This window comes from Pongo pygmaeus, chromosome 19 (genome assembly GCF_028885625.2).
Source record: "Pongo pygmaeus isolate AG05252 chromosome 19, NHGRI_mPonPyg2-v2.0_pri, whole genome shotgun sequence".
In the NCBI taxonomy this organism is placed as follows: Eukaryota; Metazoa; Chordata; class Mammalia; order Primates; family Hominidae; genus Pongo; species Pongo pygmaeus.
In genome coordinates, this window is record NC_072392.2 from 81,167,549 (window position 1) to 81,184,146 (window position 16,598).

A 16,598-nucleotide genomic window follows, 5' to 3' on the forward strand; every position below is an offset into this window, starting at 1 on the left:
TTTTTCTAGTTCTGCCAGTCCATGCTGGGTGGGCTCTGTCAGAGCTAATGATACTATCAATTGACTGCCTGACTACTGAAAATCTGTTTTTTGTTTTGTTTTGTTTTTTGTTTTTGCCAGTTGTTACAATTTCCTGACAACAACAAGAGTAGTAAAATTAAAGTAAAATTTATAGCAACATATGCAAATATATCATATCCTATGAAGATTGTACATGAGTAATGTATGCATATGTACCACATAAAAGAAAGCTGCATTGTGTTAATTCTGAGAATATATGCACAAATGGTTTCTTTTATTTATTGTTAAAAACAATCTCCAAATGCTCAGAAATATTTCTGTTGTAATTAAATTTAAATGTTTTTTAAAAAATTCATGGGAGTTGGTAATTTACTATGTTCATATTTTAGTTGCCTTATGTTTGGTCATTAAGTGCGGTATTGTAAACAGCTAAGATTTAAGGCACTTCACCTTCCTGGGCTTCAACAGAAGCAGGATGTCAACACCCATAAGTTACAAGCAGTCTCGCCAAGGGACTGTAATACAAAATACACTTACAATTGAATTAACTTGGGAGAGGATTCTGGGAAGCTGACAGCATCAGCAGCATAGTTTTTCATTCTTTCTAAATCCTTACATAAAAAAAGAGAGAACAATTAGATAGAAAAACCAAAAATCCATGAGCAGCGTTTACCGCAAAACTAGGTGACAAGTGATCCCCACAAAATACAAGTGGGCAGAGATAAACCGCCAACAGTTACCAGACATGCAGGGTATCAGTGTCTGTGTGGGAAAAAGAATAAAGGAGCTGCATCTGACAGGCCTGAGAACAGGAGGACCCCAAAATAGCCAACAGGCATTCACTGGAGAGACATCAGGCCCATCTGAGAACAGCAGCTGAAACTGGTAGGGCTTTGGTCCAATAACAATGTCAAGCCCATGGGGACTAAGTCTGAAGGGGCTGTAGATGCCTAGCTCCTCTGAACTCTCAAAATCAACCTGCCAGGTCCCCTTTGCCAGACAGAGACTCACACTAAAGATAAGTTGCTTGGGGTGGAATAAAAATTGAACAGGACATGGACAAAAGATGAGGGAAAGAAAAGCTCCACGCCAAAATAGTGAAATATCATACAGCAAGCTGCCTTATGTTTTAACACTCCTCCAAATCAAGAGAGGGAGTTCTGTGAAGTAAGAGAAGTTTTTTCAATGCAATTTTACAACAAAAGTTCAGAAAAACTAATTTTACATTAAAAGAAGCAACAGAATACAAAAAATTAGCCAGGCGTGGTGGTGCATGCCCGTAGTCCCAGCTACTCGGGAGGCACAAGAATCACTTGAACCCGGGAGGCAGAGGTTGCAGTGAGCTGAGATCGTTGCCACTACCCTCCAGCCTGGGCAACAGAGTGAGACTCTTCTCAAAATAAATAAATAAATAGGCCGGGTGTGGTGGCTGACGCCTGTAATCCCAGCACTTTGGGATGCCAAGGTGGGCGGATCACCTGAGGTCAGGAGTTCAAGACCAGCCTGGTCAACATGGTGAAACCCCATCTCTACTAAAAATACAAAATATTAGCTGGGCATGGTAGCAGGCACCTGTAATCCCAGCTACTTGGGAGGCTGAGGCAGGAGAATCGCTTGAACCTGGGAGGCAGAGGTTGCAGTGAGCCTGGGTGACAGAGTGAGACTCCATCTCAAAAAAAAAAAAAAAAGAAGGGGAACATATATAAAAAATTTTTTAAATGTTTTTATTAGTCATTTTGGTGATAGCATTTTTATTCTGAGATTGTTGTATATTTAATAGGAAATGAAACCATGAGTAATTGTGGGATATTCTTATTCTATAAACCTCTATCTCCTTGAGATAGGGCTTCTTGGTGTGGAAGAAAGAGGATACAGATAGAATAGAGAAGAGATTAAGAGAAAGCTCCATGAGGCAGGGCACAGTGGCTCATACCTGTAATCCCAGCACTTTGAGAGGCTGAGGTAGGAGGATTGTTTGAGCTGAGTTCCAGACCAGCCTGGGCAACATAGCAAGACCCTGCCTCTAAAAAGAAAAAGAAGAGAGGAAAGCTCTGTAGTCTTGAATTCGAATTGGAATTATCAATATAAAATCATGAAGTATTTTATCTTTAAATATATATTTGTGTGTGTATATGTGCATTTCCTTTTTCTGTCCATTGAAAATACTGTCCATTCTGTCTATTGAAAACAATGGCCAATCATTGAAAACAATGCCCAATCCAGCAGCAAGAAATATCCCTAACCCCCAGAATGTGTTCTTGAAATATCATTTCTCCTTAGAAGAAATCAGTGCATCTTGGAGAGATGGCTGATTCCAGGACTAGGGTGGGAAATTTACAAAATGAATCTTTTGTCAAACTAGATAGCAAGGAAGTTATCAAAGGCAACCAGAATTGTGTCAAAAGTATGAAGGAGCCAAGATTAAGAAGTTCCCACTGGCCAAAGACAGAGCAATTTGAGTTTCATGAAATAATAATAATTTCAATAAATTAAAAGCTATCAAATATGTTTAAACCGCTGAGTTCAGAATGAGATTTCCAAAAAGAGAAAATGCTTACCTTCAGGGGATAATGGAGAACTAATTCATTATTTTGAAATCTGGTAAACAAGGGGAAAGAATCACACATTTATCTTGCCTTTCCTATTATCACTGGGTAACCAAATAATAGATAAGGAGAAGTGCCTGCTTATAATAGTTTTCCAAATAAAAAATAAAAAAGATAGGATTATAATATCACCATTTTGTAATCCCAGTGAATTAAAAGATATAAGTATTAAGCTTCAACAGCTGCTAATGTCATGGAAGATAAATAACCAGACATGAGGTGCTTTCTATTGCCTTGCCAGACACCAATCCCTTGGCAACGTACCCAAAAGAGAAATATCAAACACCATGTAACTACTATAGTTTTGACAGTCACTTTGGAAAGAAATAGAACTTGAGTCTGCTCCAGTCTCTGGATCTAGCAGCCAAATTTCAGGAAATGCAGAGAACAGAGGAACATGCTAAATCTCACCACAAGTGCACAATCAGCAAAATTCAGACTGTGGGAAACTCTCCAGACAAAAGAGCCTGGTAAGTTGTAAGGAAAAGAAAGGGATAGAGGATAACCAATAGCTTAAAAGAGAGTTTAAAAACATATAACTTTTTTTTTAATGGGCAAGACTAAACTACAGCGTCTAGGAATGCACATTTGAGTAAAAATAATTATGACAGTGCAAGAAGGGGATTTCTATAAAAGTCAGGACAATGGTTACTTATGAGAGGAGAGAGAGGCTTATGACTCAAACTGGACACATGGAAGGGGATTCTGGAGTAGGGGATAAAGTTCTATTTCTTGATCTTAGTGGGGTTTCAAGGATATTTGCTGTATAAAAACTCATTTTACTATACATTTTATATGATTTTATGTATCTTTGTTTTATTTTATATCAGAAAGATGTTTTTGAGAAGACAAGGATCAAGCCTTGTATTATTTTTTATTTATTTACAAAATTGACAACAAAACTCTTTTGATGTACAATTCTGAGTTTTCACAAACATACATAATCATATAATCATAACCACAATCAAGATATAAAACAGTTTCATCACTTCAAAACATTCCCTTTTGCGCCTTTTAGTCAACTCCTCCCTCCATTCCAAACCATGGCAACCACTAAACATACCATTTTCTGTTCCTATACTTTTGGTTTTCCAGAACATCATAAAAACAGAAACATAGGGTATGTATGTAGCCTTTTGAGTCTGGTTTGTTTCACTTGGCATAATGCTTTGAGGTTCATCAAAGAAAACTTATCAAAGTTCCTTTTTATTGCTAAGTAGTCTTCTGTTGTATGGATGCAGCTCAATGTGCTTATCCATTTAACAAAAGGACATTTGGGTTGTTTCCAGTTTCGGCCATTGTGAACAAAGCTGCTATAAACATTTGTATACAATGTGAAAATAAGATTTCATTTCTCTTGAATAGATACCTAGAAGTGAAATTGCTGGTTTATAGGTTAAGTGCACGTTTAACTATATGAGAAATTGTCAAACTATATTCCAAAGTGACCATACTATTTTGCATTCTTACAGGCAATATATGAGTTCCAGTTGCTCTATGTCTTCACCAGCACTTGGTATTGTCATTTTAAAGCCATTCTAATACATGTGTAGTGGTATGTTATCATAGTTTTAATTGCACTTCCTTAATGACTTTCATGTGTTAAATATATGAAAAGATGCTCATTTGCCATCTGTGTATCTTCTTTGGTAAAATGCCTACTCAAATGTTTGCCCAATTTTTTAAAGCAAATTATTGGTTTTCTTATTGTTGAGTTGTGAGTGTTCTTTATGATCCCTTTCTCTATTGAATTGCTTTTGTACCTTGGTCAAAATGTGTGGCCACATATGTGTGGGTCTATTCTGGGCTTCTTATTGTGTTCCACTGATCTATGTTTCTATCCTTTCACCAGTACCATACTATGTTGAACACTGTGGCTTTGTATTAAATTTTAAAATCAAGTAGTATGAATACTCTAATTTTGTTATTATTTTTCAGAATTGTTTTGGCTATTCTAGTTCCATTGTCTTTCCATTCATTTCAGAAATAGGTTGTCAACATATACCAGAAAGAGGAGAGATTTTTTAAATTAATTAAGGGAGCTAAGATTTTCCCTATTTCTAAATTGATAGCTTTACTTCTGCTTCTGGTTATGAGTAACTCTTTTTGTTGAGAACAGCAATAAAACTTGGTTAAAACACAAAATCATAGCTCTTTCAGAGAGTAAGCAAGGTAGTCAGAACTTCAGGATCATAAAATCCTTAAGAAAAGGGAATAATAGCAGAGGAGTGAGCCTGACTTTCTGATTTGCAAATACATCTAAGCATTTGATGGCTCCTAAGTTGCACATGTGTAGGAAGAGACACAAAGAAATTTAAAAAGCAGCTACTACAAGGCTAAAAAGCTAAGCAGAGATGTCTGCAGTTTCACGGTCCTAAGGAGACATAAATTGGAGTTGAGCATCCATCAAGAGAAAGCACTCTTGTGAACAAACAAGGTTTTAAATGGTGACTCCTCAAAGGACTATGTTATAAAAATAAGAGCAAGCTAGTCTTACATGGATGAAGATGATGTGCCCAAAGTCTGTCTCACTGCCAGAAAAAAACAAACTCTTCCATGGAGGATGATACCATCATCCAGAGTCTTATAATTGTTCATAGACTTGATCTGGCATTCAGTTAAAAAAAAACAGTAATGCCAAAAAATTGGATCAAATGACTGAAAATCAAGAGACAAAGGAGACCATGAAAATAAACTTGTACGTGACAAACATCTTGAGTTTTTAGCCAGATTTTAAAAAAGTAACTGTGGCTAGTATGTTTAAGGAATTAGGTGAAATGAAAAATTTTGCCAGATGGGCTGGGTGTGGTGGCTCATGCCTGTAATCCCAGTACTTTGAGAGGCTAAGGTGGGAGGATTGTTTGAGGTTACGAGTTTTTTGTTTGTTTGTTTGTTTGTTTTGAGACGCAGTCTCGCTGTGTCACCCAGGCTGGAGTGCAGTGGTGCAGTCTCGGCTCACTGCAATCTCCGCCTCCCAGGTTCATCCCATTCTCCTGCCTCAGCCTCCCGAGTAGCTGGGACTACAGGTGCCCACCATGATGCCCGGCTAATTTTTTTTTTGTATTTTTAGTATAGACGGGGTTTCACCGTGTTAGCCAGGATGGTCTCGATCTCCTGACCTTGTGATCCACCTGCCTCGGCCTCCCAAAGTGCTGGGATTACAGGCGTGAGCCAACACGCCTGGCCAAGGTTAGGAGTTTTAGAACAACCTGGGCAACATAGTGAGATCCCATCTCTATAATTTTTTTTTTTGAGATGGAGTTTCACTCTTGTTACCCAGGCTGGAGTGCAAAGGTGTGATCTTGGCTCACCACAACCTCCGCCTCCTGGGTTCAAGAGATTTTCCTGCCTCAGCCTCCCGAGTAGCTAGGATTACATGCATGTGCCACCACGCCTGGCTAATTTTGTATTTTTAGTAGAGATGGGGTTTCTCCATGTTGGTTAGGCTGGTCTCAATCTCCTGACCTCAGGTGATCTGCCCCCCTCAGCCTCCCAAAGTGCTGGGATTACAGGTGTGGGCCACCACACCCAGCCAAAAATTATTTTTAAAGAAAGAATTCCACCACATAATTTGAATGCATAAAAAATAATTAATTATAAAGCCCAGATGGAAAAACATAATAACTGAAATGAAGAATTCAAAAGATTAGTTTAACAGTATTCGACTCAGCAGAAGAGATTAATGAACTGGAAGATAGGTCAAGGGAAAATATCCAGATTGGAGCACAGAGGAAAAAGTATGGAATATAGAGAAAAGAGTGTAAGAAACATATGGGATATGAAGAAAGATCTTATATGATTGTCAATAAGGTACCAAAGGAGTGGAAATAAGGAATGTGGCAGGAGTCATATTTGAAGAGACAGTAGCCAAGAATTTCCCCAAACTAACAAGGCATTAACACACAAATTCAAGAAGCTCTATGAATTCAAAGCAAGATGAATACAAAGAAAACCACACCTAGTCAAACCGCAAAACCTAAACACAATACAAAAATGTTAAAATTAGTGAGATTTTAAGAAGGCATAATTTATCTTCAAATAGCAACGAAAGTTAGCAAAGACTGACAGCTAACTTGTCCAACAGAAATGATGGACACCAGGAGATGATGGAATGGCATCTTCAAAGAGTAGGAAAAAAATTACTGCAAACTGAGAATTCTATACCCAGCAAAATAATGGTGAAATGGAGAAGAGGTGGGGGGAGTTCTATACCTTTAAAAATAAAGATGAAATAGAGACATTTTCATAAAAATAAAAACCTAGAGTTTTCATTGTCAGCACACATGTACTAAAAGAAATCATAAAGGGAATTCTTCAGATAGAAGTAAAAGAAATCCCACCTAGAAGCCGAGAAATGCAAGAAGGAATAAAAAGCACCAGGAAACGGATGTCTAAAGTAATACTGATTGTTTAAAACAACAATAATAATGATGTCTTGTCATGTTTAAAATGCTCTTCCTATACTCTTTTATATAGCTGAATTAAACACCCATCATCACTCAAACACAGTATGTACATTCTTCTCTCTGTATTTTTAGCCTCTCTCTTGCCCATCATTTGAGGCCAAGTTATATCATAATACCTTCAGGAAGTATTCACTGACCACTCCTTCATTTATATCTCCTCTCCCACCTCTCTAACTCAGCACCATGTTGTCTGGGTCACTTATTTAGAACTTTAAGTTTTTGTTCTCTTTTTGTTTTTATTTCATGTTGTGTGTCTTGGTTTCTCAAATAGATTGTATATTTAATGTCCTTTCTATGTCTGCTGTAGGCTATCTATGTAGTATATGCTCAATAAATGTTTATGGGATAATTAAATTTGTTGAAGAATAAATTGGTAATGAGTGACTGACCTTGTTGTTTTCTAAGACAGAATCTTCCATCAATTTGTTAATTGTTATTCTGAGATTTGATAAAGGAAACTAATATAAATATAAATAAGAAAAGCTTTAATAAGGTCTTGGATGAAAAATCCATGAAGGACAGATTGGATGTTCATATTTCATCTTTAACCTTTTGAAATTGATTTGATTCCTCTTTAATAAAATCTTTCTTGGTATCCTTGTCAAATGTATAAGGCTGGTGAGAGTATATCACAGGTATGTCACTTATTTCATTCTAATATGAGTCATTGTACTATTCTGGATGTTAAAGAAATAAAAGACACAGCCCTTGAGCTTTCCAGAGAAAAAAATCTAATTGGAGGCTAAAACACACACCCATAAACCAACTTGAGGTAAAATCCAAAGAAACATTTTAGTAATGTCAAGAAATATGGTGTAGTGTAGACTAAAGCTGCAATAGATAAGGAAAAGAAAAAGAAAAAATGATTACACTTGGGATGTGTTTATTATAAGGAAGGCATCTGAAAAAAGGTAAATTTTTGCTTTAAAGATTAGATGGAAATATACAGAAAAGAAGGGGCATAGATTTTTCTAAGCAGTGAGAATTACATGCAATACACGGAGGCAAAATAGTAAGTTATTATACATTCAGGCATCTATAAATAGACAGGCTTGAGGAATCAAGGGAATGTATGAAGCTAGAGAGAGGTGGAGGAGCAGTTGATAGAAGACATCAAATATGTTTATTTTTGAACTAGTGTGGAATTCTCTTTCTCTTTTCAGTAGAAATAACCTTCACTGTCAACAGCCCAGTCAGACCCCTTAGCTGATAGAATGACAATCACAACTTCCTAGGCTATTATTTGCAATAATTTCTACCATATGAGTGTAGTGGGAAAAATACATTGCAAAGTGAATTACTTTTGAAATGTGTTGCATGCTGACATTTGGGAAATTAGATCCTGAACACAATGCATCCTGATTATTGAGGTGCCTTGCCACCGTGAAAAGATAAATACAGTCCAACCATTCAAAAAAAATCTGCATGTTAAATTAATTTAAAGTTCTGTCCTTCGGCAAGGTTCTTCTCAAAACTTTTGGTCACTATTCAGGCAAATAACCATGAGCAGACACTATCCCTGGCCTAGATAGCCTACATGGGTCTGAGGAGTCCAGAAGTGCCCTCGTTCAAACATAGCTCCATCTTATGAGGAATCCTGCTGTGCTCATTCTCCTATGTACTCGACTGCTCCAGTGCTAGAGGTGCCTGTGCTCAGCTGGCGTCCTTTCCATTTCCTGGGAGAAGCACAGCCATGCTCTCTTATGAAGAACAAACAATTCTTCACATCTCCATTCCCACTCAGCAAATTCCTCCGGCACCACCAACCCATCTCATCGTGAATGTGCATTTGCTTTCCTCCGTAAAGTTTCTGTATTGATGGGCTGCTGGGCTGAGCAACAGTAATTTCAGCAGTCCTGGCTCCACAAGCACAGGTCAGGAATGGGTTTGAAGAAAGCTCTTCTGAAGATACCACAAATTTTGCTGTTTTAAGCCAAGGCCTGCCTTGTTTACTGAACATGTCCAATTTGTGTGCTGAATAGAGCAATATAATGAGAGGAAGGGAAGATGGACAGGGAAATAATGGGACCTCACGTGCAGATTACAAACAGAACCTAGAAATTAACTGAGAATGCTAAAGAGGAAGAGGAATATGAAAGCAATAGTGAAGGGTCAATAATTTCCACATAAATCAGACCAGATGATTATTTTGATCATTAAATTGATTTAACCACAGCTTTATATACAATCAGAGTACATGGCTCTATATATAACAACAGCTCTTGGTTGTAGTCAGAGAGGACTGGGTTTGTTTGAGTCCTGGCTTATTGCTTACCTGATTAATGGTTTTGGTTATGCTACTTAACCTCTCTTAGCCTCTGTTTCTTGATTGCGGTAGATACTATTAGCCTAAAATGAGACGGCTAATAGTATCTACCACAATAACATTGTTGTGAGGATAAAAAAATATTAATTAGGATGCAGTATGAAAAAAATAAAAGTTAGCTATCATTATTTTTGAAATTTATGTAAGTCTAATTTCTCCAAAGCAAATTGGTTTATATTCACCAGGAGAAATGTCTAATTAAAAGAATCTTATTCTGAGTCTTTTGTGGCAGCAGATTACCACTATCTGATCTTTCTTTTACTTCTGTATTTTCATTGAGTTGGCTTACATGAAGCTGCACTTATAAATTTAAATACACCTCCAATACCACTCGGCAGGTCTTCTTATAGAGAGCTAGATACATATTTAATAAACAGTTAATATAGTTCACAACTTCCCCAAAGTAAATTAGGTGAAAAATCCCGAATGCCTGAATTTGGGGAAAAATTTACACATATAAATATGAATATATGTATTTATTTTTAATTTTTTTTTTGAGATGGAGTCTTGCTCTGTTGCCCAGGCTGGAGTACAGTGGCGCAATCTCTGCTCACTGCAACTTCCACCTCCCCGGTTCAAGCAATTCTCCTGCCTCAGCCTCCCAAGTAGCTGGGACTACAGGCGCATGCCACCATGCCCAGATGATTTTTGTATTTTTAGTAGAGATGGGGTTTCACCATGTTGGCCAGGCTGGTCTTGAACTCCTAACCTCATGATCCACCTGTCTTGGCCTCCCAAAGTGCTGAGATTACAGGCGTGAGCCACCGTGCCCAGCCAAATATATTTATTATTGTTAGCCCTTGTTACAATGTTGCCATTTTATAAATCAGGAAACTGCGGCAGAGAGAGGTTAAATAGCTTGATCAAAGTTACATTGATTGCTGGGCACATCCTCTCCATCCTTTTCCAGGTGCCTTATACCTAAGTATTATCCAAAACTACCTCTTCATTTCAGCCTGCAAACCTCTTCCTATATTCCTTTTCTCAGTTAATGGCACCACCATACACCCAGTGATCCAAGCTAGAAATCTGCGAGCCATCCTAGACTTCTCCAGCTTCCTCATTCCTCATCACACTAAGTCCTACAGAGTTTTATCTATCAAATATTTATTGAATCTGACCTCCTCTTCTCCATTCTTATCACCACTGCTTTTCATTCAAGCTTCTATCATTTCTCACCCAAACTACTACAACTGTCTCCTCACTCATCTCTCTGATACTAGCCCTGCTGCCTTCACATCAGTCTTCTAAACAGCTTCCAGGATGATATGTCTAAAACACAAACTAATCATGTCAATCCCCAGTTTAAAAACCTTCCATGGTTCCCAATAGAGACTGTTTTTTGTTTGTTTGTTTCTTTGTTTTTGTTTGTTTTGTTTTGGTTTTGAGACAGAGTCTTGCTCTGTCGCCCAGGCTGGAGTGTAGTGGCGTGATCTCGGCTCACTGCAACTTCCACCTCCTGGGTTCAAGCAATTCTCCTGCCTCAGCCTCCCGAGTAGCTGAGATTACAGGCGTGTACCACCACACGCAGCTAATTTTTGTATTTTTAGTAGAGACGGGGTTTCACCATATTAGCCAGACTGGTCTCGAACTCATGACCTCAAATGATCCAACCGCCTCAGCCTCCCAAAGTGCTGGGATTATAGGCATGAGCCACCACGCCTGGCTGACTGCTTTTAAAATAAAGCCCAGTCTTCCTAGTATGGCCCTTGTGATCCCAAAGAACACCTCTCTCTTAGTCCTAACAAAGTTTAATTAAAATGAAGTCTTTGTGTGATTCTCCCCCCTTTTAGACTTTGGGCTCTTGAAAGGCAGAGACAAAGTCTTTTCATCTTTGTAATCTCAGTATCTACCAATGCCGATTAAAAATTGTTGAACCCAAATGAAATGATGACATTATATTTGAACTTAGTAGATCAGCTTACACTTTTAAAAACAGTTTTCAGTCAGGTGCAGTGGCTCATGTTTGTAATCCCAGGACTTTGGGAGGCTGAGGCAGGAGGATTGCTTGAAGCTAAGAGTTCAGGACAAGCCTGGGCAACATAGCAAGACCGACTCTAAAACAAAAATTGGCCAGGCATGATGGTGCATGCCTGTAGTCCCAGCTACTTGGAGGCTGAGGTGGGAGGATTGCTTAAGCCCAGGAGTTTGAGGCTGCAATGAACTATGATTGCACCTTACTGCACTCCAGCCTGGTGACAGAGTGAAACCCTGTCTCTAAAATAAATATATGCAAATGGTTTTTGTTTTCTGTTTTGTTTTTTTGAGACAGAGTCTGGCTCTGTTGCCCAGGCTGGAGAGCAGAGGTGCAACCTCGACTCACTGCAACCTCTGCCTCCTCCTGCCTCAGCCTCCCAAGTAGCTGTGACTACAGGCATGCACCACCATGTCCAACTAATTTGTATATTTTAGTAGAGATGGATTTTCACCATATTGGCCAGGCTGGTCTCGAACTCGTGACCTCAAGTGATCTGCCCATCTCAGCCTCCCAAAATGACGGAATTACAGGCGTGAGCCACTGTGCCCGGCTGCAAATGGTGTTTAATACTTTTAAAAATTGAGATATAATTAACATAACATAAAATCCACCATTTTAGTATATTCAGTGGCTTTTGGTATATTCAGTTATATAACCATCACCACTATCTAATTCCAAAATGTTTTGTCACCCAAAAAAGAAATCCCTTACCCATTAACCATCACTCTGCAGTCTCCCCTATTTCCTTGCCAGGATTTTCTGGATGGGTCAAGTCTAATCACATGAGTCCTTAAAAGTCCCAGCTGTGACATCAGAAGAAGAGTTAGAGAGATGGCGGTGTGAAAGGATTGGATGCCTGGTTGTTAGTTTTGAAATATGGGAGACTGTATCCAAGGACCAGAGAGAGGCCTCTGGGAGCTAAGAGAGAAGTCCTCAAATCTTTCACCTCCACCAAGCTGAAAGCTCTCAAGAAAACTGAGGCCTCAATCCTACAACTGCATGGAACTGAATCGTGCCAACATCTGAATGGGCAAGGAAGCCTCCAGCAAGGATCACAGTCCTACTGACACCTTGATTTTTAGCCCAATGAGACTCATACTAGATTCTGACCTACAGAATTATAAGATAATACATCTGTGTAGTTTTAAGCCACTAAGTTTGTGTTAATTTTTTATAGTAGCAGTAGAAAACTAATACAACATAGACTTCTATAATTTTCTTTTTTACAAAATAGTGTTATCTTGAAAATTGTTTTATATAACATGTCTTCTTCTTCTTCTTCCAGAGACTTGCTCTGTTGCCCAGGCTAGAGTGCACTGGTGCAATCTCGGCTCACTACAATCTCTGCCTCCGAGGTTCAAGCTATTCTCGTGCCTCAGCCTACCATGTAGCTGAGATTACAGGTGTGTGCCACAATGCCTGGCTATTTTTTTGTTGTTTTTTGTATTTTTAGTAGAGACGGAGTTTCACCAGGTTGGCCAGGCTGGTCTCGAACTCCTGACCTCAAGTGATCTGCCCACCTTGGCCTGCCAAACTGCTGGGATTACAGGCGTGAGCCACTGCACCCGGCCCCCTTATTCTTTTTGATGGCTGCATCATACTTTATTTAGATGGCAATTTAAAATACCATGTTTTATAGTAGCAATTACTACACAATTCATCTTCGGCTTAGTGGAGGGTAGCTTAATGGCATATTCCCAGATTACCCCTGGTTTACTTTCTTCTGCCGGTATGGAATATTTGCATCTGTGGTTACTCCATGGTCTGAAGTGGTGGAATCCTCTTTGGGATCTCCCCTCTTTGTGGCTTGCTATGGTCTGAATATTTGTGTTCCCCCAAAATTCCTATGTTGAAATCCTAACCCCCAAGGTGAGAGTATCAGGAGGTGGGGACTTTGGAAGGTGATTAGGTCATGAGGGCAGAGCCCTTGTGAATGGAATTCTTGCCCTTACAAAAGGCTCTAGAGAGGACCCTTACTTCTTCTACCATGTGAAGACACAGCAAGAAGTTTCCATCCTTGAACCAGACAACAAGCCCTCACCAGATGTAGAATCTGCTGGCACCTTGATTTTGGACTTCCCAGCCTCCAGATTAATGAGAAATACATTTCTGCTATTTATAATCTACCCGGTTTATAGTATTTTGTTATAGCAGCCTGAATGAACTAAGGTAGCACTTGTTGACAATAATGATAAACATCATATTGGTGCAGTGACACCAACACCAGACCACATAAACCCTAGGTTTTATTGGTAGAAATTGCAGTAAATGAACAGATGCATGAAATGATATTTATGAAGATTAGCAGATGAGGAATTTATTGCAGTCTTTGTTCCCTAGCAAACAGTATTACCAGTTTCTGCATTACGGTAAGTGGTGGCAAAAACTTTAGTTACATAGGATTAGTAGCCAAAGAAACACCTGCCACAGATTAGAGAAAGGCAGGTCAGGGGCAGGCAAAGTTTCAAAAGAAATGCACTAAGCCTTCACTCCTAGAAATAACAGAAAGCGGGTAATGAGTAGGGAAAAGCAGATCTGGTAGGACATGGCAGCTGAGGGCTCATCCTGGCTGAGCAACATTTTTCATGAAGATGATCAGACTCAAAAACAAAACAAAAACAACTATTGAGCTAACAAGTTCAGCAAGGTTGGAAGATACAAAATTAGTGTACAAAAGTGATTGTATTTCTATGCACTACTGATGAAAAATCTGAAAACAAAATTAAGAAAACAGTCACCTAGAATAAAAAATAGAAAACATATAAATGGTCAATAAGCACATGAAAATATGTTCTCTTATTTACCAGAGATTGAAAGAAAATATGTTCAACATCATTTGGGAAATGCGAATCAAAACCACAAAGAAATACTACTTTATACCCGATAGGAGAGCTATAATCAAAAGGACAGAGAACATCAAGTGTTGGCGAGGATGTGGAGAAATTGGAAGTGTCATACATTGCTGATGGGAATGCAAACTTGTGCAGTTGCTTTGGAAAACAACTTGGCAGTGCCTCAAAAAGTTAAATACAGTTACCATATGTCCCAGCAATTCTAAGTATATACCCAAGAGAATTGAAAATGTATGTCCACAGAAAAACTTGGATGCAAATGTTCATAGTAGCATTATTTGTAATAGCCCCAAAGTGGAAACAACTCAAATGTCAGTCAACTGATAAATGAATAAATAAAATGTGATATAGATATATGGAATATTATACAGCCACACAAAGGAATGGAGTACTGACACATGTTACAATGCAGAGGAAACTCAAGAACATTATACGCAGTGAAAGAAGCCACACACAAAAAACCACATATTGAATCATTTTATTGATATTAAATGTCCAGCATAGGCAAAGCTATAGAGCTAGAATATACATTAGTAGTTGCCTAGGGGTAGGAGGCGGAAATGGGAAGTGACCATTAATGGGTAAAATGTTTCTTTTTGGGGTGATGAAAATGCTCTAAAATCTATTGTGGCAGCAGTTACACAGCTCTGTGAATATACTAAAAATCACTGAATTATATACTTTAAATGATTGTTCTTATGGTATGTGAATTACAATTCAATAAAATATTGTATGAAAAGACAAGACCAAACAAGACAAATTAAATGCAAAACTGGTCAGTTATACCTAAAAAACCAGGGAGTAGGTGGTAGGGGGAGAAAAATAAAACTATGCCTGCCTTCCTTTTCTGTCTTGAGTAGGGCTAAAATGGGGCTCTGATCAGGTTGGCAGGAATTATCCCTTCAAATAAGAGATAGTAGGAGTCAAGGAGGCAGAGAAAGAATTTTACATTTTCAGGTTCACTCCAAAACTCTGGCTTGGGCAAGTTTTTCCAGTTTGAGCTGCTAAGCTGCTCTTGGAAAGAGCTGTCTAGTTCTGCCTATTCTGATCAAGGTCTTGAAAGCATAAGTGAAAAGTGCTGGCACAAGTTTATCCCAGTCCAGGGCCTGACTTTGATGCCAAATTTAGCCTTTGGCAACTTCTTTCCATTGAGAGTCCCTGAGGACTTGTTTGACCTCCTTTTGGAAAGCTGCAAGGGAATTCACTCCTGGACTGTCGCCCAGCAAGTACGGAGTGGCTCAGCAGGCTGCCTAATCCTCTGTTAAGTGAAAGATAAAGTGCACCCAGGCACAGTCCATTGGAAGGCCAATTCCCTATATGTGGGATCTGGACTAGGAATTTGCCAGGTACATAAAGCTAATTCCCAACATTAAATATCATAATCAACTTGAGAGGAAATCTTTGGAAAATGTATTGTACATATTCCTGCCTTTTTGTACTTAGGCTGTTTTTCAACTGGTAATTAATAGATTACATGGCCACTATGGAAAAATTGGAAAGAATAGTACCATTCTCCTTCTCCAGAGTTAACCATTGCTAACAGTTTAATGTGTGTTCTTTTTTTGTTTTTTTGGTTTTTTTGGTTTTGAACCTTTAATGAGAAAAATATATATATTCTATTGAGCTCAAGAACACTGGTGTGTCATTGGGTCAAGGGTTAGGGATACACATGGCAGAATTAGGAAATGGTATACATCAACAAAAATACACACGGTTATAACAAGAAAAACTGGTGCCTGGCACAATCAATTCTCAGTTTCCTCTTCACTCAGCAGCATGTTGGGGATCCCGTAGCTGATAGAGAACATACATCCAGACTCTGGGCACTGCAAGGTGCCCTCCATCACTTCCACCTGCAGCAGCAGGTGGTGCATGGTCCTCAGAAACTCTTCATTCTCCTCATATCCCTCAACCGGCCCTTTAGGCACCTGGATCAGGCGCAAGTTATCAGCCACCTCCGGGAACACTGCCCACTCTACCTTGGGTATCACAGGTGCCACGAAATGGGGGTTGAACTCCACAGGGCAGATGCAGACCTCGGTGGCCTGGAAGCACACGGGGAAGCCACCAGGTCCCACCCCCCACACATGTAAGCTCAGTAGATTCTTAATGTATGTTCTTTCAGACCATTTTCTATGTGTCTGTAAGCACAGATACACGTGTATGTGCACACACATGCTGCCCCATAGCAGTTTTTTAAAACTTAAAAAAAAATAAATGATATATTCTATTGGTCCACTTGTTTTTGCATTTAACTATATCTTCAAGATCTTTCCATGTCAGAACATATAAATCTACCTTATTCTGTTTATTTATTTATTTATTTAGAGACAGGATCTTGCTCTGTTG

The 16,598-nt window shown here is 38.9% G+C and overlaps 1 protein-coding gene across 1 annotated transcript; it reads right to left on the reverse strand.

Moving 5' to 3' along the window:
- Nucleotides 1–15,994: 15,994 nt before the first annotated feature.
- On the reverse strand, nt 15,995–16,426 carry LOC129017613 (multifunctional methyltransferase subunit TRM112-like protein). Its single transcript, XM_054458224.1, has one exon. It carries the CDS (start codon nt 16,424–16,426, stop codon nt 15,995–15,997), a length of 432 nt encoding a protein of 143 aa, XP_054314199.1.
- Between the last annotated feature and the right edge of the window lie 172 nt (nt 16,427–16,598).